This window comes from Sminthopsis crassicaudata, chromosome 2, assembly GCF_048593235.1.
Source record: "Sminthopsis crassicaudata isolate SCR6 chromosome 2, ASM4859323v1, whole genome shotgun sequence".
In the NCBI taxonomy this organism is placed as follows: Eukaryota; Metazoa; Chordata; class Mammalia; order Dasyuromorphia; family Dasyuridae; genus Sminthopsis; species Sminthopsis crassicaudata.
Genome location: NC_133618.1, coordinates 387,506,522 through 387,529,141, shown reverse-complemented (window position 1 = coordinate 387,529,141; position 22,620 = coordinate 387,506,522). Strand labels below are relative to the sequence as shown.

At 33.7% G+C, this 22,620-nt stretch overlaps 1 protein-coding gene across 14 annotated transcripts in view; it reads right to left on the bottom strand.

Annotated features, from left to right (window-relative positions):
* The window catches only part of MATR3 (matrin 3), a 29,841-nt gene extending 7,972 nt beyond the window's left edge, over window positions 1-21,869 (bottom strand). For 2 of the 14 annotated variants that reach the window (XM_074291475.1, XM_074291480.1), the window contains exons 1-8: window positions 21,639-21,802; window positions 13,644-13,720; window positions 8,329-9,408; window positions 3,764-3,825; window positions 3,148-3,189; window positions 2,743-2,855; window positions 2,474-2,526; window positions 285-410 (exon numbers count right to left, since the gene is read on the bottom strand). In XM_074291475.1, coding sequence (XP_074147576.1) covers window positions 285-410; window positions 2,474-2,526; window positions 2,743-2,855; window positions 3,148-3,189; window positions 3,764-3,825; window positions 8,329-9,237 — 1,305 coding nt within the window. In that variant the 5' untranslated portion in view covers window positions 9,238-9,408; window positions 13,644-13,720; window positions 21,639-21,802. Of the gene's footprint in view, window positions 1-284; window positions 411-2,473; window positions 2,527-2,742; window positions 2,856-3,147; window positions 3,190-3,763; window positions 3,826-8,328; window positions 9,409-13,643; window positions 13,721-21,419 lie in introns of all 14 variants that reach the window. The other 12 variants (XM_074291476.1, XM_074291481.1, XM_074291472.1 and 9 more) reach the window with 9 other exon arrangements.
* Window positions 21,870-22,620: the final 751 nt, after the last annotated feature.

Below are 22,620 nucleotides of genomic sequence, written 5' to 3'. Positions count from 1 at the left end.
TGAATGTGACTTATCCGTGGCTCATAAAACTATGTGCCCAAGGAGTCATAGTCTCAACTCAATTTCTTCTGATTCTACATCTATAGTTCTTTTTGGCTTCATTAATAACATCTATTTGCTACTCTCTATTCAAAGCCCATAACCTTTTATCTAATGGGCTTACAAATTTAATAAAGAGATAAAAAGCACTTTGTAATATAGGATAACTAAATTTAGAAAAGTTAGTTATTGTTTGCATTTTTTCCTGCCTTGACTCCAAAGCTTAAAAATGGTTTAAACCTCACCTCATTGATTTTATTTAAGATCAGATGATTTGAAATTACTCCAAATGGTTCAACCAGCTGCAAAAGTTGGTATCTCAAGTTTTTCCCCCGCTGAAAATCCATAATGTGAACAACTCTGCTAGTTTCCTAACAATAAAAAAGTACACAAGTCTCAACTTAAATCAAAAGAACATGGCACAATACCAGAAAAAATTAATTTAAATTTAAATAAAAATTAGTATGCAACATTTCAGTAAACTTAAACTCACATTACACAAGTCTAAAATATTCTTAATATTTTCTTAAATTTTAATTAATGATAATGCCCAAGAGCTTACTATTTCTGATATTTTACAAATTTATACCTAAAAAAAGGTAGATTAAGTCATAACATGAAGAAAGGACTATCACTGCAGGTTAATGGAGTCTCTTAACTTACAAGTTTAAGAGAACTATCGGGGCGCTGAGAATTTAACTGACTTGTTGCCCAGGCTCACAATTATATGTCTAAAGCATTAGAATCACCTAAGTCCTTCCGGGACGGAAGATTTTTCTCTATTCAATACTACAAGAAGAGTCGAGTTCAATAAATGTATATACAAATGTAATGGTGAGCAAACATGGCATTACCAATCCAGTTCTCTAGCTATATGAGCCTATGTATATCAAAACAAGCCAATTTTTACTTGGCCACTATGTCATTATGTTTTTATAAAAACTCCCTATTGATTCAGAGAGAGAGTGTTAAAAGAGTGTTAAAAGATTTTTTTTGGTGTTATCTTGTACCAGTGTTATAACAAAGATACCTTTACTATTTAAAAAAGGAAGTATCAGTAACGTCATCTTACATACTCCACCTGGTCAGATATTTTTGACCATATTAAATTCAACAGTTCTTTCATTCCAACAATGATGTTAGCAATCTTTTATATACCTTAAACTTTTATAACTGTCAAATGTCTTGACATTATTTTAATTTTTAAAATTGCTTATTTCAGACAATGCACTTAAAAATTTTATCCTGAGTAATCTCTATGGAGTATTAATAATTGCAATAAATGTTTAATCCAGTGACACCACAATTAATATGGAAGTATATATAGAGAAATTTTTCTCTAAAATGCACTCTTTCCCCCATATTGTTATGGCTATTTATCCCCACAGAACCATTAAAAGACTCTTCACAACACCCCCTATTTCATTTGTTTCTGTTCTTTCTTTCCCTTCCCTTAAGAAAAAGTTTTTCTTTTTATCATTTTTCCCTTTTCATGCCTTGGTTTTGATAGCCAATGCTATATCCAATGAAAACATACTAATTTAGTCAAAGAATTGAGCCATCATTGTATCTTTAATTCTCAATTATTTTAGCAAATTATTTTTAGGAACTGAGGACAATAAATGGCTAAAAACTAAATAACAGATGTTATATAACATTACAAATTCTAGACTATAGTTACACTACCCTCTATTTTAGTTTTTTAGGGCCAAAAAATGGGGCTGTTATTTGGATGTAAAAATGTTTCACTGATGAGGAAAACCACAATGACTTGATTCTGGAAAATCTCACAAAAACACAAATCTCTATATTCTATGAAATAGTGCAAATATCTCTTGATTTCTATTTGATATTATACAGATCCACATCATGTTTTCTTTAAAATGCATTTACTATGAAATGAAAAAGCACACACAGATTAAAAACTGGCTTTATGTAGCATTGCTTTATATAAGCCAGCTTGCAGCTAGAGGGTTGGGGGATAAAGAACAAAAACCTAATTTCTTTTCTGTTTTTTGTTTTTTTTTAATTTAAAGCTTTTTATTTTTCAAACATATTCATGGATATTTGACCCCTTGCAAAAAATCTTGTGTTCCAATCCCTCCCCACTTTATCCCCTAGCCCAATTAGTCCTAAAAAGCTATATATGATATATACACATATTTATCTTTATCAATTTAATATATATATATATTCTTCAGATGATTATTTTTTATTATCTTTAATTGGTTAATAAGTTTTGCTTTTCTACCTCTTTTAGTTTCTATGTGTTTTTTCCATATAATTAAAATCGTACAAGACTCATTACTTAAGAGACATTGCTCACTCATTACTTGAGTGGTTAGTATGAATGTTTCAATTCAATGTATGAATGTTTCAAACAATCCCAGGTCTATGTTTTCATATTGTAACACACCTGAGATTTAATACTGACCATTCTGCCTTTTTGCATGTGTCTTGGTCCTTGCATATTTCCATTTCCGGCACCTGTAGAGAGAGGGAAGTAATTTTTAATAGTTTTAACTATACATCCAAATAAAGCATACTGGTATATGCATCCTGACTGAAAGGGAAAGATGATTCAGAATTTTTTAAATTAGTCAATTTTTATTTTATCACTGAAATGGCATTTTAATTAACCTTTCATCTAGTCATATTCTGACTTCACTTACTGTTTCTTTCAGCAATGATTTGATAACATACCCATATTTCCTCTTGGTCCAACAGGTGGTCCTCCGAGATGGAAAGAGGGGGGAGGCGGGCCCAAAATTCCTGGTGCTGGGTTTGTAGATTGCTGCAACATGAATGGATCACCCCTAGAAATGTGAATATGTAAAAAATTAAATGGGAGTGATTCAAAGTTATCAGGAATGCTATATTTATATGAATAACCAAAGAGAAAAATCTAAACCATATTAAGCACTAATAGTAAATCAACAAACAATCTGGACAAAAAATAAAGGATTTGTACATAGCAATGAAACACCCATTCTTGAATATTTCCAGTAGAACTGTCAGGGTTTTATGAACTATTTAAAACTCTACACACCTAAACTGTTCCTAATTATAAACAATGTTGAAAATATTACAGTATTGATTTGCACTTACATTCCATGTCCAGAATCATTGTCAGGATTCCATTCTGGATAGCTTAAAAAAGAACAAAAAATTACCTTCAAAGTAAAAACACTTTTTCTGCTTTTACTTTAGTGAAAATTATACATTGTAGTTACAGAATATCTATAAAATTTATCCCATTGGTTTAGAGACACTAAAAGAATTTCAAACTTACCAAAATGAATAAGGGAGCAAACTTGGTCTATGCTGAGAATTCTGATTTAGGGAAAACTTAAGGTAATAAACATTTCCCCTAAATTTTATGACCCCGCCATGTTACCAATGGGAAAGTTAAAAGTAATAAGACCTTAGAATAGTCCTTCCTATGTTCTTCACTGTTTAAAAAGATTTTGTTGGTAATCATTATAAGACAGACTTTTTCATAAAATTTTCTTATGAATAAAACAGCTTTTCTATTATGAAAAATTTAATATTATTTAATACAACTCAAGCAAGCATCTAAATTGTTAGTCTAGTCTCATCTGTAGTTATCTGTCAGTAAGCAACACATAAAATTTTGTATAGCTGTAACAGAAATGCTAAAATTTTGATTAACTGCCATTCTTGTCATAAATATGGATGCTTAAGAGATATTTCAAACTCCTACATTTCAAGAAGAAGTTGGCAGCGTCGACTGTGTGTTGCTCCATTGATGTGTTGATTCCACTCCTGCAGCAAAGTAAATGTGTAGAATTAACAAAAACAAAGTTAAATACTTTCAAATGAACCAAACTTCGGAGCTCTAAACATCTAACATTAATGGTCACACAATAAAACCCACTATCTTTTGGCATCTAGCCTATTACAGGAACATGATAACTTTCCTGAGTTCTTTCTAGAGCTTGATCCTGCCCTCAAATACTTCATGCATATCATGGAGGAAAAATTGTAGCTTGGTCAACAAAACAGGTGGCCTCTGGAAAATAGCTCTTCCTAGCAGTTAATCATAAACGATGACATATTCTCTATGTCATTTATGATTTCAGAGTCTAGTGGCTAGAAAAAAAAAAATTCCCCTGATTTGTAGGACATTGAGAATCTTATATACAAAATTAACATAATAGAGGGAATTTGTAGAAACTTATTAAGATTGCCTTTGTATGGTGAGCTAAGGAGGATATCTACCATTTTTTACATTCTACATAATTTCCTTGTTCAACATGCAACTTTTAACATTTCTACTACTCAGTTCTCATTCCAGGGGTAGAAATCAAATGCTTAATCTTACAGTGAAATAATAAATGTATTGTCATTTGGAATTAAAAATTGGTTAAGGCTTATCTATCCCTTTAATTATAAAATATGCTTTTCTCAAAAAAATTCTAAAACTAAATTTAAATCTAAAACTAAACTTTGTAACTATGATACTGAAGTTTTTCACAAATATTCTCGAAATATTCAGAAATTGAAAACTTGAGTTTACTTTTCTATAATAGAACTGAACGACCTCGAAGATCCTTTCCAATTATAAATCTATGATACATAACAAATTTATCATTCACTTAAAAATTTCAACTAACCAAAGTGTGTTTAAGGGACTGAAGATGGGGCCTATAGAATTCAGGGCACAATGAATTTTATTAACTATTTTAGGGATAGTAGTCACTATAAATAATATCTTATGTGTACCTCAAAGTTGCATTTTCTTTAAATACAAGACAAATAAAATGATAAGAAATTCTGGACACCACACAGATTATTATAAACTGGTCTGAAATCAAACCCCTACTGATGAGAAATATCGCCAATGGCAGAACAGGCATAAATCTTAATAGCAATTTGTTTACATGTCTTATTTACTCATAGAACATGACTATCCATAAATTAAAGCAGCAGGAAGTAGAACTGGAGGAGAGAGTAGGGGGAGGAGTCACCAACCAGGCATTTTATTTTACACAAACCTATAGCAGATGGACCGAACATACAGAATGCCAAGATTTTTTTATTCAACTTCCCCACTAAACAGCTAACATAGGGACAAATTTCCAGTAGAAGTAGCAACTTCAATGCAGGTGAAAATGACTGACCCTGACCTAGCCAAAATTTAAATCCAAAACCACAATCTTCTTTACCCACAATCTGTAAAATCTAGTCCTAAATTTAAGGAAAATTTTGCAAACTATCCCTACATGTTAATATAGATTCTATCCAAATTCTAAGGATTGGGAAGAATCTGTAACTGAATTTTGGATTTAAATTAATTTTTTTCCTGATTTCATTAAAAATCAAAATTAATCCAGAGGAAAAGTATAGGTAACTTGGTGTGTCAGATTAATGGAGTTTATAAAAGGATGTTATTTTAAGGCTTAGATGTTGACTTCAGCTAAAAAAAGATTATACTAATAGTTTGAATGTTCACCTATAACAAAGACAAATGGGAAGCCTTTTTAAGAATTCTGAGAAAACAAAAAGAAAGAATATGAATGTCTAAGACTGAAGTGGGAAAAGTTACCCAGAAAATATGAACAAGAAAGATACGAAAATTATATTGCCTAAGCTAACAAAAAAGAAATAGCATACTGGCAAGAAAAGAAATGCAACATTCAAAATTGAAATTATGGAATATCTTCCTCTTGAAGTAAAACAAAGACAAAGGAAATCTTACAGTGACCCTCCCCCAAAGTTCTTTCCTACTCAAAATTTGTTTTCTAATTCTTTCAAACTTGTATGCTCTTTTTAGTGCCACCACCAAGCTATGACAAAATTTTCCAGAATATGCAGTGTATATTAAAGGGCAGGATTAAACTTTTAAAGCATGATCCCCGTCTCATGTATGATACTGAAAACTAATGTTGATATAAAGGCCAAGTTAAAACATGCCTTAAATCAAGTCATGTTAATACAAAAACTAGAAGTATAAGGGAATAAATGCTTTTTAATAAAACAAAAATTGATAATAAACATGGGGGAAAATTAGAACAATTTAAATATAACTTAAATTTTGCTTTTTCTAATTCACACATTGACAGATTACAAAAGCAGACTGGACACATGGCTTGTGATTTTTAGCAATGATTGATAAAGCTGTATCCCTTTGTTTACTAATTTTAAAAAAGAAATCTCTCTTGTACTTTGTAATCCTTCAATTAAATTCACTAAGGTAAGTACTTAAAGAACTAAAAAGTGCTAATTATTTGAGTAAAATGCAACAATTAAAACACATTTCTTTAATCTAAATTTCTTCACACATTCCTTTACTGCATTGTCCTGTTCTATGTACCAGCAGCAAATTTTCATTTACTGCTCTATGTGTAATACAAGGGTAAAAAGGAAGCTTCCAAATATATGCAACTTTATGTATTTGTAATTCTCTACCAATTGCCCTCAATAATAGATTAGCAAAAAAACAAAACAAAAACAAAAAAACAAAAACAAACAAAAAAAAAAAAGCAAAAACAAACGGATGAAGCAGGCCCTGAGAATACAGTGTAACTGGCAATTATCCTCAGGGTTTAGAGATATTTTATTAATTTTCACTGTTAGCATTCACCCTTAGGAATGAATAAACCTAAGAAACTTTTCCTTTATTAAATCAACTCACAATAAAATTCAAGTCTAGTTTGGATCAATATCCCTAAATTTAAAAGTTCCATAAGGAATATTTAAAAGCAGGGGAAGGGGTGGGGAGGTTGGGGGTGGCACCTAGTATAGAATACAAAAATACTGATTTAAATATTCAGAATTAAGCATTCTGGAGGGGAAACCACAACATCAACAAAAATTTTATTACTGCTACAAAGTAATTTGGTATTTTGAGATAAGATTAGTGAAGACTTTTTGGGTATTTTAGCTAGTTAGTAGTTTAAAAAAAAAAAACCTTTATATCACTAAAACACATTCAACTGATTATTTTTAAAAAGTTTAAATTTCCAAAGTGCTCTGTAAATTCAAGTATTTTATATCAAAATTGCAATGTTTTAAGTATTATAAAGTACCACCCCTTATGTGGATAAACCAAAATTCAAAGATTCAAACAGAAAGGGAAAATATGGGTGATGATAAAGTAGCCTTTTAAGTTTAACATAAGTAACTTAATTTGGCTGGGAAATTTTTATTTAAAAATTAATACTCTATTTAAATGTTTTAATGGAATAGATGTAGATAGGAAATGACACTTTTAGATGTTATTCTAAATTCAATTCTTAACAGCATGTTCCCTGAAAGTGGAATGATCTTATATTAGACCAGGAAAAATTGATGGTCAGAAATTACACATCAAGGTCAGAGTGCCCTTAAAATCCAATTGTATTATATTTTGAAAATAGCGAGAATGGATAAAATTGAAAAAGTTGAAAGAGAAAGGACAATGTGTTCAAAAAAGGCATTTTGAATAAGTTGCCATTTTGCCAGATGTGAATGATAATTAAGCAGAGGAGAATTAGATTTTTTTTTTTGGTTAAAAATGAATATAAATAGAAATCTACACCTAAACCAGGTAAAGAATGTGCTTACTAGGAACATAGAGCAGGATACTGCAGTAGCTGATTGAAATTTCCAAGTTTCTAAAGGGATAGATGCAACATGGGATAATAAAAAGTGAATTTTGAAGTGCTTAAGAAAAGTGTGGAAAAGGAGAAAAAAAATGATGACAAATTTCAGCCATAGTATGAAAGTTTGTGTTAAAGGAAATTAAAAAGTTAAGAATGAACTAATCTAAAATATGAAACATACTGAAGCAAACTCCAGGGCTCTACATTAACGCTTTCCCTTAGCCACGGATAAGGAAAAAAAGAGAACTGTGCAAGAACACATCTTTACTATGTAAATTCAGCAATCAAGACAGATGTGGAGAGCTGAAATCAAGCTTCCTGAATAGCACAGGACACAGACTGCAAAAAAATATTCAAAACAACTCAACAAAGCAGATAAAAAAAACCTGCTTAAATGTATGGTTAAGAGGAACATATAGATGCAAAATGCCAACAAGATATCCCAGTAGATGACAGCTCAGTGGCCAGAAGTAATCTAGGCAAACAGAATATATTAATGTAAAGCCCTGGTTTAAAATGCTCAATAACAATTATCTTCCAAATAAAGCAAGTGCTCTCAAAAGTATATAAAACTTTTAGATCAACTCAATGTAATCAGACTATCGAAAGAGTAAGATATAGGTAAAAACAGATAGGTACTACAATGTAAAGGAAATTAGAAGTATCTGTTGCATTAACTCACCTTATTAGAATGAACTGGCATATCACATATAGAGCACAGATGGGGATAACCCTTCGGTAAGAATCCATGGAAGTCTTCAATATTGCTACTTGGAGGAGCGCCTCTCTTTTTCTCAAAGAGAGATCTCTCTTGTAAAGGACCAGGACCACGACCCATTCTCTCATACTCACTGTCAAATTTATGATAGTTATGTGAGGGCTCACCATAAAAAGATTCATCCCTACACCTTTCTCCATCTCTTAATCTGTCATCTTCATAATCCATTCTGTCATAATAACCAGATTCTTGAGAACGACTTCCATGGTCATAATCAAGCACTGGGTTGAGACTAGGACCACGATCATCAAAACTATCTCTTCTAAAGTGCCTTTTTTCTTCCCAATCATCCCTAGGTACTCTGTATGGTGGCTCCCGTGTAGCAGATCTGCCATCTCTACCATAACTCAATGAAGGGCCTTCTTCAGTTCTCCTCCTTTTAAGTTGTAGAAGGATCTGGGGCAAATTCTCAGGAGTAATCTTGTCCTCTGGATAACGACTCAGTTCATCTAAGTCTCTAGCAGACAGACCAAAACTGGCCAAAATGTTACTGGCCTGGTCCGCATCTCCACGGTGTTGAGAAGACAAAGGGAGTGGACCTCTACTTCCAATGTTAAATATAGATTGCAAATTATGGGAAGAAGTACTAGCAGAAGACAGTGCACTATGAGATCCTTGTTGATTCAATGAAGAACTCATTCCAAGATTCATTAAACTAGCAAGGCGTGCAGTACCCTGGTTCATCCTTCCAAGAGATGCTGGCATACTTAAAGACTGGGTAGCAGCAGCAAGAAGGCCTATTCCTGCAGATAGGTCACGCCCATGACCTTGTGAGTCCCTACTGAGAGATGACTGCTGGAATGACTTGGACATTGTAGAACTATCTCTTGTCTACCTTATGGATCAAAAATTTTTTTAAAGACGGCCAAAAAGAAAGCTCAGACTAGAAAGCTAGTTAACTTTGCTTCAAAAATGGTAACGCCAAGAAAAAAGGATCAATAAGGACTGTAGATTCTTCTTCAAGCTGAGAACCAGCAGACAACTCTGTAGAAAAATAAGCAATTTTAGTAATAAATCCCTTTAAGCAGATGCAGTTTTTTTTTAAAAAAAACATGCATCATGTTGATTTAAAAAAAAAAGAAAAACATTTAAGATCTCAAACTTACAAGGCTTTCATTACATATCTTAAAACAGATTCAAGATGTACCCAGAACCTATTTTTTAATAGAAAAAAAGGTCACCTGTCAAACTAAGCTGTTAACCTATTAAAAGTGAATTTCATACTGAATTTAAATGAAGTGCTGGATCTCTGCATGTATCTAAATTTTGACAAAATAATCTAAGATGGGTCTCTTCTTTTAGAAGAATAGGCACCCTATATGATGCTTAAGTTCTAGGAGAAAGACTACCAAAAAACAAAGTCAGAAAGTCAAAAGATGAAATTTGTTGTATACTGCTCTGATAACGAAACCTCTAACACTACAGAAAAGGACCAGACCAAGTAACCAAAAGTAACTGAAGCTTGGGTAACAAGTATCTATTATAAGAGCTAAGACCAAATACAATAGGAGAGCTTTAATGCAGCAAATTAATTTACTGAGGTGAAGACAGATGTGAACAAGAAAAATAAGTTATTTCCTATTTTAAAGATTTCCCCCCACATTTAAGTCATATTTGCTATTTGTGCCTTCTTGCTGCCAATTCTACCTTAGGCTGTGTTTAATTTTTATAAAGTAAGGAGAAAAGGGAGATTCCCAAGAAAAAACCCAGTGCAGAAAGTATATAGGAGATCCAGGAAAGGGTACTTTTCCCAAGTTAGTATTAAACAAAGCTCATATGATGCTTGGGGATTACAGCACCTCTAGGAGCTTCAAAATAGAGGAAATGAAAAAGGAGATCTTGAATACTTAGAAATCCCATAATTTTTTTTCCAAAAGAATTTTTTTTCCTAGAAAAACTAAATTATGAATACTATCTCTTCCCAAGAGGAGTTCTTCAAACATGGATGATGATGTTGTTATTTCTTTCCCTATAACTGATGGCCATCTTCCATCTCAGAAGTGATTTCAGTAACATAAGAATTTGTAAAGCACTTTGGTGCGATTCACTTAAAACAATTTCACAGTTCAAAGAAACACATCACAAATATTAACTAAAATACCGATGGCTTTATACATCACAGTAATTATATATATATAAATACATACACACATAAAATAAAGCCTGAAGTTCCATGTCAGAGTCAAGAAATTTCTTCCTTACATGAAGTATTGCTCAAGTAAGATACATGAACACTTTTTAATCAACCACATACCTCTATATATATATATATATAAAAATCTCAAGTTTTATAAATTAGAAACTTTAATACAGTTAAAAATCTAGCAGTGTTAACTAGTTACTAATCTATTATAGAACAACCTACTTTAAGTTCAATGTTAGATCAAAGCTAGATATATATATATACTGTATGTATGAATACAGTAGCAGAGGAAGAAAAAATGGCATAGAAAGAAGAGATTTTAAGACTAGATAAAAAAAAAAAAAGATGTAGCAAAGGTAAAGAAGAGACACAGAAAGGCTATCAGAGGTGGCTTGAGTTAACAGAGAATGTTCTCACATTAAAAGAGATGAATTTGAGAAAGACATTGAAGAAACCAATGCTAGATGAGATCCACTAGATATATGGATTAAGTTTTAAAACAAGAGACAATTGTTTAAAAGGAGGTGTCAGTACACGTTGAGATGAAGGGGATAAGATAATTTCCTTAGTCTGTTTAAAGTATGCAGATAGTTATTTTTGATTTTTTTTTAAATGCCAGAATAGTAGCTAAACTAATTTGTATGTGTAATCAATCACAGGCAGAACCTTCACATCATTCATTTACACATGTGTAACAGAGCACAATTAAATGGAATTTTCATAATCAAAATTTCAAAATATTAAGAGCAATATTAGTTATAGCCATGTGCTTTTAATTCTAGCATCAAATTTATTGGTAGTGAAAGTTTAACAATTTTGTTAAATAACTACTAAATTTCCCCTCAAGGAAATCATGTGGCTTGACCACTTACAGAAGCCTGCCACATTTTCTAAGAAATAAAATAAAAAAAACAATGCTATCTAATATTTTAAAAACCATTTTTGCACATAACTGCATAGAAGCTATGGATCTGCAAAAAGAAAGTTAAGTGTTGGAGGAGGCAAAAGATGACAAACAGAAAATGGATGCTGAAATAATTGAGAAAAAGAACAAGACACGGAAACAATATTTAAGTTCCATGAGAACTTATTCTCTCATAAAGATTAGCCTCACATATTTATAATCTATTCAAAAAGACAATAATTCAAAGTACAATACCAGTATGTGTCCTACCATAGGACTTGAACTTCTATCAAAACCAGAAGTTGAACCAAATTTCTAATTTACTTTAAATAACCATAATAATCCAGTCACATAATACATATTGTTGAAAAAACATTAATGAAAGCATTCCTTTTTAATAGTTTTTTTTGGTTTGTTTCTTGACTGGACATTAAGATATTTTAAAAATCAAGGTTAAAAAGGAAGAGGAAATCTAACCAATTAGTATTTTACTAAAGCAAAATATTTCTATTTTCAAATTTACTAAATATTACATTATCAAAATTTCCAATTCTATCAAATGCTATCATATATATATGTATGTACATATATATACACACATAAATGATTAAAATTAATTTTACTTGCCTTGAAAATTTGTAAAATTTTTCAAGGCAACTATTAATTGTGCTTTTCAAATATCTACCAAAATTGGAATATCTAATGTCCTGCCAACAGTGTAAAAAAAAAATCTCATATATGGAGTAACAATACTAGAGAAAAAGACATTTAGGAGAAATTATTGAAAACACTTCAGAGATACAAATTTTCTCAAAGTTTTCTCCATTAGAATAAATGATACATTTCAAACTGTTAAAAATATTTACACATAGTTTTAAAATCTGGTTATCAAATACATTTTTGTATTACATCCTTTTAAAAAGGAGACATTTCTGAAATTTCATACATTTTCAGAAAGTATAGTTACTTTTCCACATTAAAAGTCTGCATCAACAAATTATCTCATATCAAAAGAATATTACAAGTTTTCTCCAATAGTTGAATCTGCCAAGAAAATGAAGGGAAGTACCTCTTCAATTCTTCATCGATAGCATAAGGATATACTTAATTCAAATTAGATTACGGAAAATGAATTTTAGCTAATTTTGATTCCTTAGGAGGAATAAAAGGAGCCCTTTAGCTTTTAAATTCATTATTTTAAAGGCTAATGCTAATTTTACTAATGTTAAGAGGTTATTTCAAAAGAAAAGCTTGCTAGAACATTTTTGTAGGGTTTCCTTTGATTATTTAAATCTAATTCTTACCATATAGTTACTAAACAAAGTGGTTTTATTTCCTAATATTGAACTATGATTTCTAATAGTATTTCTAATGTTTGAATCAAATTATTCACATTTCAAATTTTCTCAGTGTTAAAAAAAACCTCCCTGAGATGCTAAACTTCCTTTGAAAAGGTTGCTGCTTGATATATGGACAATTCAACTGCTTTCCCTGCTCAGGTTACCAATTCCATTCTACAACTTGGCTCCTTTTCAGTTCATTCAAAGAGTTAAATTGTTCTGACTCATTTAAACTGATTATTTGTCTACATATGCACTAAGTTTTTAAAATTCTTATTTTTGTAAAATTTAAGGGAAAATAGAAATACCTTAAAGTAGCTATCAAATATTCAAATCAGAAACTGTACATATGTAAATTTTAATTTTAGTAATGTTTTAAAAGCAATCTTTTTATTAGTATTTCTAGTACTAGTTTAAAATTGATTCTTCCCCCCAATTTTTTCGATGAAACAACTATCAGTTTGAATCATATTAGAAACTTGCACAATAAGATTCTCAAATATAACTAGTGTTAATATCTCAACATGGGGCACATACCTTTGAGTAAATTTTAATGTGGTATTCATTTTTTTTAAATATGAAAACCAAATTAATTGGAAGTATGAAAAAAATTGGAAGAAATCCAAATTGGAAAATCCTTGAGGATAAAATCCTAGAGTTTTATTTAGAACATTTTACAGTTGTGTATAGTAAGCAATATATACACATATACACACACATATTACGGTATTTTACAATGACAAAATATGTAGTTTAACATCAGGCAGATTGAAAAGCTACCTAAAATTTTAAAATATGCAAGACTATAGCTCTGCACATCCATCTGACAGACCTGGATTCAACTTCTAGCCCACTTCTTGATCCTTAGGCCAGTGATATATAAAGACTGTTGCAGAGTGCATTCAGCTGCTGAGAAGATAAAAAGCTTCATGTTAATTAATCAGTTGAAGGTATTTTTGTTCAAAATTGGAATAACTTTTATTCTTTATTAAAAACTTTCCAGACCTCAGGAAGCAACTTAATAAGGTCAGTTTTATATAAAGCATTGAAAGAATTTCAAATTAATGGAAAGGAACGAGGGCAAAGAATGCACAGCACAAGACATTTTTTTCCCATTTGACCTATAACTAAATAGCAAACTATCCATCCTACCATGACACTACAATTTCCTGATTATATTTCTCTACCAATTTCCGTTCAACTCCTAACTGGATGTCTCACTCTACCTTAATCTTCCAAGGCCATAGATCACAGAGCACCCTTTCCCAAAATCTACCTTTCAAACCTCTTCCCAGACAGCTGGGGTCATTTCCATGCAAAGATTTACAAATTCACAGTTCAAAACTCTAAACCCATACCACAGAACTTAATGTGAAATAGCTAGAGGACCCCTAAAATCCAATTGTCCTTCCTTCATACTCCATTAATGTATTTAAAAGAAAGAATTCTCCCTTCCCCAAAATGTCACTGTTCTTTTCTATTCATTCTTCTTGGCTGAAAAATTTGGGGAAATTCCTTCCTCATCCACATATGTGTATGTGAGATATCTCTAAGGGCAGAGGAAGTATTTATCAAAGTAGTCTGATAATCTTTTAAATGCTGCATTTGACAATTACTATTCAAGTACCCCTACTGCTAGGTGGCACAGTGTATGGAGTACTGAGCTTAAAATCAAGAAGTCATCTTGATGAGTTCAAATCTGGCCTCAGAAAAACTGTCTATGTAATCCTGAGCAAATCACTTAATTGTTTCCCTCAGTTCATCTGAAAAATGAATTAGAGAAGGAAATTGCAAAACACTATTCACTATTTTTGCCCAGAAAACCTCAAATGGGGTCACCAAGAGTCAGACAACAAAAATGTCACCTCAAGCAAGTTATAACTTCTCTGCACCTCGGTTTCCTCATTTGTAAAGGGAATAGATGTTAGACTAGATGGACTATGAAGTCTCCTCTGGGCCCCGATGGTATAAGTTCTATTAATCTTTTCAAAAACTTGACTGGGGAGGAAAGGGTAAGGGAGGAGACAGGAACAGGATGCTGCCAAAATTAAGGAAGACTTGTGTGAACCAATGCAAAATAAACTAAGCCATTTGTGCAATAACAACAATACTGTAAAGCTTTGAGAGACTTAGGAACTGATTGATTAATCCTAATTAAAAATTCATGAATGAAACATGCCATCTACCTCCAGATACAGAGCTGATAGTTTCAGGGTAAAATGAAGCACAATTCCTTTTCTTTCAACTTAGCTAACAAGAGAAATTTGTTTTACAAGACTATATATTTTGTAATTACTTTTTTTGCCTTCTCAAAAAGAAAGAAGGGGAAAGAATCAAGAAAAATAAAACTTAAAACAAAAATATGTATTTTTGATAAACTTCATTGCTTGCAAGTTTGGCTTTGTGACTCGAGGCTCTCATCCTAAAACATAGCTTGATGTATCTAATTCATGATGAACCCAGGGTTTTCTTGGCAAAGATAGTCACTAACCATTTCCTTCTCCAGCTCATTTTACAGATGAGGAAATTGAGGAAAATAGAGATTATATGATTTGTATAATGTTACACATCTAGTTTTGAGGCCAGATTTACACACAAGTGCAAATGAGTTCTTTAATTTCAGGCCTATAACAATCTACTGCACCACCTAACCTGAATTTAAAATCCAATTCAGGCATCTCTTAAGCACATAAAAATGTTTCCTTCCGATTTCATCTTACATCAAACTTGTTTTGCTGGTTAAGGTTTTTTCAATTCTTCTAATCGGGCTCATTGACATTTATAAACCATCTCCCAGCTCTCTTCCCCAACCTTTTCTGCATTCATGAATGACTGCAATTCATTTCCTATCTTTAAAGATTCTAACCTAATCATCCCAACAAGTCATCTAGCAAACTTATCACAATCAACAATCTTGTCTCCCCTTATAAAATACTTGTTCTTAGTTTTACAAAAATATTCTTGTTCAAATTCTAAAGGTCTATATCTGTCTCATATCCTTTATGTATTTCCACAGCACATAGCACGACAAGCATTCCAAAAATGTAGCATTTACAAGGACTGTCTTCTAATAAAGCTAGCTCTTTAAATAACACATGTACACATATGCATATATGTATAATCCTTCCATGGGTAATTAAAACAGTGCTAATATAGTATTGGAAGATTTTTAAATGAAGGACTCTACCCCAAGGGAACTTAAATTCTTTTAGTATAAAAGATAAAATATGTACACAAAGTAGAGTTCAGAAAATTGGGGAGGGAGAGTTACTAACTGGAAGGGAAGTGGAAAGGAAAAGCACCCCAAAGCATGGAAAACAATAACTAGTCTATGCGAATGAATGGAAGCCTGGAATGGAATAATTAATTCAGTTTGGCTAGAATACAGATCATGACAAGGAATACTAAGAAATGAGTCTAGAAAGGCAGGTGGTAGCTAGACTATGAAGAGACTCAAATATCAGGCAAAGGATTTTGCATTTTATCAGTTGGCACAGGGATGCCATTAAAGGATTTTCAAAGAACATGGAAAGCAATAGCGGGGGAGAGGGAAATTAGATTTTTTTTTATCATATGTGAAATAAATCCTAAATGGAGTAAGTATTTTTTAAATCATTAAAAAAAGTAAAGAAGAAAATTATTTTCTCAGAAAAGACTGATAATGCTATTGAAATGGTTTCTTACAACAACAAAAAAATGCATCCAGAAGGATTGAACAGAATGAGGGAAAAAAGTTCATTTTTAAAAGGTCAAAAATCCAAAAGCTATAAGGAAATCAATTTGTAAGAGAAAGATATATACTCTAATAAGAAAATAAAGATATCATGATATCTAAAATCACATTTTAAAACATAAAAATAATAAATTCAGAGGGCAATATGGAAACAAAAAACCTGACAATTTTGTTAAATATGCACCATTAAAAAACAAACCACAAATAAGGGAATCTATTTTACGTACCTTTTTTTTGTAATTCTTATATATGTGAAATTTTTAAATGATCATTGCCAAGTTTAAAATACTAGCTCTTCACAACAGCCACTCAAAAAGGAGGAAACTATCTATACAAGAAAACTATATTGCAATATTAGTAATTGGCTCACAGTTAAGCACATCTTGACAAAATAAGCAACCCAAGAAATTGTAGTTCAAACTTTAAAAGATGGTCCTTAATATTAAGTGGATTATTTCCTTTCTAACAGTTAACACTTCCCTTTCTTTTCTGAAAAGTAAAAAACAAAATATCCAAAGATCAGTGACCTTCTATAGTCACTGTAATAGTAACTTCTACCTATGTTCCTTTTCTATTTCCTCACTCCATTTTCCTTCTCTTTGCCTTAGGTCACATTCATAGTATTCCTTAGCTTTGGTTTAATGGCAGATTTAGACTATTTTAAAGGGTTATTAGTAATTTCTAAAAGAATAAAAACCTTCAATTAAAAAATATTCAGAACAAGAAGCTACCATGTTCCAAGCACTGCACTAGATTATTAATTGTCTGATTTAAGCAGATATGATGTAATAAAATTAAGGCACCCTTAAGATTAAATTTAATGAAGAAGCAAACACATAAAGTAAATAAAGATACAAAGACAATACAAGGTAAGGGAAAGGGAGAGCATAATGAAAAATGTCCCCCGATGTAGTATGAAGTAGCATTAAACTTTGAATACTGGTTAAGGGGGGTAGAAAGGGGGGGGTGTCAGCAGGGAGTGCATTCCTGAAATAAGAATCAAAGAGATGGAATGTCAACATGAAGAATAGGGAGGACAAAAGTATGAGTAATGTAGTATTCCAAATTTATATATTACAATAAAAATGATAATTTAAGGACAAAGGATAATCCAAAGTAATTCCTAAGATTTCATTATTTATTCACACAAAACCCAGACACTTCCTGGGCTGACTTCCTCACCTAGGAATATTGTAAAATCTAATACTGTTTGATAGTAAAACATGAAAAAACTACTCTTTTAATAGCAAATCTATTTTATCTTGTGGCTATTCAAAACCTTGCATACAAAAATAAAAAGGGTTGTAAAAAATTATAATTTTTGCTATTTCAGTGGAAAGAAGGCAAAGTATACAAGAGACCATGGCCACTTCAACCATTCTGTTTTCCATAGCTACTGTATGGCACAATTGTCCCTTTATAATAAGAGGGTCCCTCTATTCTTTCATCTTCAACCTAGCCCCCATTGTTTGCTCAATTCTAATCCCTTTATCATCTCTCACAAAGATGTACTTCACAAAAGAATTTCTACTACAGATTAGGGTTTTATAAGGTTAGGGTCAGGATAGAGTAAGGCCCTATAGGCTCGGATTTATCTTGACAGTTCTTGAATGAAAACAGACTATAAGGTGACTTTATTTGATCAATCTTCCTGATGTCTAAGTCTTCTGAAAAAATCAGATGGACTGCTAGGAGTTGTACAACTTACAACCTACAAACTTCAGGTATCAGCTACTATAAAATGTTAAATCAGAAGAACTTGGCTCAAACTCCAGCCAAAACTATTTGACCTTCTGGCAAATAAGTCATCTATAAAACAAGGATTTGTAAAATGTAAGTATGTAGATGATCTTTTATACCTAGGTCACTAAATTACAGTAAGATTTTGATTAAGTGTCTAGGCATGGCAATCTGCATAGTCCCTCTCAATATGCTAGATTATATGTTCAATCTAATTGAGTGAAATGCCCAAATTTGGCAAGTAAAATAAATATGAAATGAATGAGAAATGGTGCTTAGAATTAAGTATAAAATTAAATGAATAAAATTTAAGTATCATTTTAACTAAAATTCTCTTACTAAAGTTTAAGGAAAGTTTCAGCCAAGAATTTCAAAGAACTAGTGTATCCTTTGGGGAACATCTGAAGTGATCTCACTAAATAAATGTGAATGTAAAGTCTTCAGTATATATTCATAGCAAATCTTTACCACAGTCTGTGTTAAACACTCTAGTTGCAAGCCATAATTACTTCCTAACTTCATTAACTTCATTAGCTTCTTGCTTATTAAAGTATGGATTTTATCCATTGCTATGGTCTTATAATCAAAAGTCATTTTAACATGGAATCCCAAAATGCTAACAATAAGAAAAGTCAATTTACAATAATTAAAAGATGAAAATATAACAATGAGATAACTGTCAAAGCTTTTTGACCACTCTTAAAAATTCAATGGCACAAGTTCAGGCTCTTATAATATGTAATTATATAATAGAAAATACTAATCAATCTTACTTAACTAAGATTTTATTACAATCCAAGTTTAAAACTGTTTTGAAACATAATTGACATACTTTATATTTGGAAATGTAAAAACAATTTGGGGCCACTTGAAATTTCCATAATTCAGTAGTCAATTTAATATTCTCCCTTCAAAATGGAAAATACCCTTTTCATATTTCCTAAGATGTCTGCCTACAAAACTTACATAAGCAATATGGATGAATACTTTGTATATATCCCCCATTTTAAAAAAATTTAGAATCTGATTTAAGTTTTTTTTATTTTATTGTTGTGAGATTACTTTGAAAAATGGACCACAGTCAGGAGATCTGATAGTCTTGTACTGGTTACTGGTTAGTGGTAAGGTTTAGTATTCAAATAATAAAATCAATCTAACTTTTTTTAAATGGCAGTAACAGCACTCTATATACACACTGGTGTGAATAAAATGAAATACCACTATTTTGTAATGTAAATTTAGAAGAATCCTAAAGAAATTTTTTACTGACCATTAACCACCTAAAATGTGTAACTGTAATCCTTTTGTTAATTTCATTTTTATGGCCATGGGCATCTATATATAAAAGCATTACAAAAATTCAAACCCATGATTATGCAACATCATAGTAATTATAAGAGGGAAGCTAGTACAGTGGAAAGAGCACGTGTACCTAGACCCAGGAAACCTTGGCTCTTTGTTGATTGATTATATCTTGGCTAACTTTCTGAATCAATTTCTTCATCTGTAAAATGGGAATAAAGGTATTCTAAGATGCTTTTTCTTCTGATATTTTGATATTTTTCTATTCTGATATTCTTCTGATATTATTTCCATATTTCTTTCCATTGCAAGGTCTACTCCCCCCCCCCATTTATATACCCAGAATTAATTACTAATAGTCATTAGCAAGAGGCAGCACATCACGAAAAAATGTTTTTAATAGTAATTACATAAATTTAATATTATGCTCATCATGACATCTGCCACCTGAATTGTGCAATTTATTTAGCATAAACCTAGTCATACACCGAATATTTTTAAATACCGAAATAAAACCTAATATGGTAACATCCTGACCGGTGAAATGCTTCACACGACCCCAATCAACTTAAGCCAAGAAATATTTCTTAAATCTCATTCTAATTTTTAAATATTCCAAGTAGAGTTAAAATAACTTGTCCAATAGGAACAATCTGCCTCAAATCCACACAACAAAATCATCCTTAGCAGTGCTTCAAACACAACAGGCATTTAATGTTTAAGATTGTTTTCATACCACTTAGATTAAAAGTTACCCCTAAGAAAACGTTCCACATCATTAACACTGGCAGCAAATACTATCAAGGAGGTCCTAGGCCCAGCCTTTGTCTAGAAACCAGAAAGCCTTATCGTATCACCTTTTTAAAGACTTAAGCCAGATTAAAAGCAATAGGCTTAGAGAATTATGTACACATACACAATATATTTACCCTTTACACAACAAAACCGCTCTATGCGTGAAAGTTTTCCTTCACGACGCGACAATAAAAAATCCAACCAGCCATCCCCTTCGCAGCCATTTCAATTGCAAGAGATTAGGGTCACAAAAACCATTTAGTAAAATGCAGAGAAGACAGGCGGCCAGAAATCTAAGGGGGCGCTGTGGACCGCAGGAAGGGGAGTGAGAGCCACCTGGAGGGGAGGGGGTGTGGGAGTCGAGGAGGGAGGGGGAAGGAGAGTCGGGGAGAGAGGGAGGGAGGGGGAGTGCGAACCACGGAGGGAGGGGGAGTGGGAACCGGGGAGGGAGGGGGAGTGGGAGTGGGAGCCGGGAGGGAGGGGGAGTGGGAGTGGGAGCTGGGAGGGAAGGAGGAATGAGAAGCGGAGAGGGAGGGGGAGTAGGGAAGAAGCCTGCCTTTAAATCACTCAGATACTAGAAAACCTTTTCTTTTTAGGCTGCCATTTTTTTTTTTTTGGCAAAAGGGTAGAGAAACACACCCTTTGCCAAAAGGGGGGCTAATTGGACTATGGAAAAGGTAGCCAAGAACGAAGCAGCAGCGATCGAAGCCACCAACACCTCTTCTCATGCTCGCTTACTCTCGCGCGCACACATACATATAGACACACACAAGTATACATACATACATCATGCGCAGTTTTCGTCTCTCCCTTCCTACCCGCCAAAATACGGCCCAGGAGCCCCAGAGTCCACCTGCCCCTCCCCTCCGTGGCGCCCCGCGTGTAAGTAACGGGTTTGGCTTCCCGTACCCGCCCACAACCAAGAAAGGAAGGAATGAGACGATTCGGCTAGCCGCCATTCCCCCTCCCGTTGAACCTCATAGAAAAAGGCTGAATAGACATCCTCCGTACCCGGGCCCGAGCCCAACTAGCTCTCACCTCAGCCGCCTGAAGAGACTACCCCTGCTGCCACTGCGTTCCCAACATGGCGGCGGACAAGCGGGCGGCTCACATACGCAGCGCGGAGGAGGGGAGGAAAGGCGCGCGGCTGCCTGCGCCTCCCTCAACTCCGCCCCCGCCCGCCGCTAGCCCCGATTCTTAACTCAATCCAGGTCCCCGCCACGGAAGGCGCGGGGCACCCACTCACCCGATCCTCACCCGTTTCACTGCTACCTCAGGGAAGGGGAGGAGGAACGACGACACCTCTCTTCGAGCGGGACGCGAAACCTCCCACAATCCCCCGCAGCAACGGCGGTGTGGCGACGGGCGGACAGCAGGAGTAGCAAAAGAGCGATTCCAATCTCGCGAGAACCGGCCCCCAAGCGCGCACCCGATCTGGCCCCACCTCCGCCTCTACAGCCCGGCGCGCGCCTGCTCCCTCTCTACCTCTTCAATACATGGATCGCTTTTACCAGAGCCGCGCCTCCGCCTAGCCAAAGAACGCGCGTGCGCGGTTCTCTCTTCCGCTCAGTTTTCCACCGCCCTTCCCCCGCTCTTCCCCCCCCACCAAAGCGGCAGTGAAGATGGGGGAGGGGAATAGAGGCCTAATTGCGGCCTAGAGGCCTAGCAATCTTACAAAATCTTGTCATTTCACCTTGTACATACTTGCTAAACTGACAGGCTTTTAAAGTTAAAGGCCTCGAGGCCGTACCTTTTGTTTTCCCGGCTTGAGGAAGACTCTAGCAAACTGACTAGCCTCAGTTTATTTTTTACCTCAGGAATTTGGAGAAGGCTTAGGAAAGGCCTGCTCCTACGGCCTAATTTTGTTTAAGGAGCGAATGCAGGCCTAGGTCCTTTGTGACTCGATCCTCTTCCATATCCTGCTCCCAGGGTAGTGCTGCTGTGAACTCCCAGTATAACCCAGGCCCCCACCTGTCCCCTTGAAATCACAGAGGTGCATTTTTCCCTGGCCCTGCGCTGAATTTTTCACAGGTAGCATAGATGCATAAGCTAACGCTTTGCAGAAACACATATTCCCTCTTTCCTCCCTGCCCCCTTCTTTCCAGAAGGAAGCCATTTTTGTCTTTGTGTCTCCAGACAAATTCTCAATTTTTCTTTTTTTGGTTCAGACTTTCTGATTTTATTGATTCCAGGAAAACTCCTTCAATCATGCATCTTGGCAATTATTCTGCACTTTAAA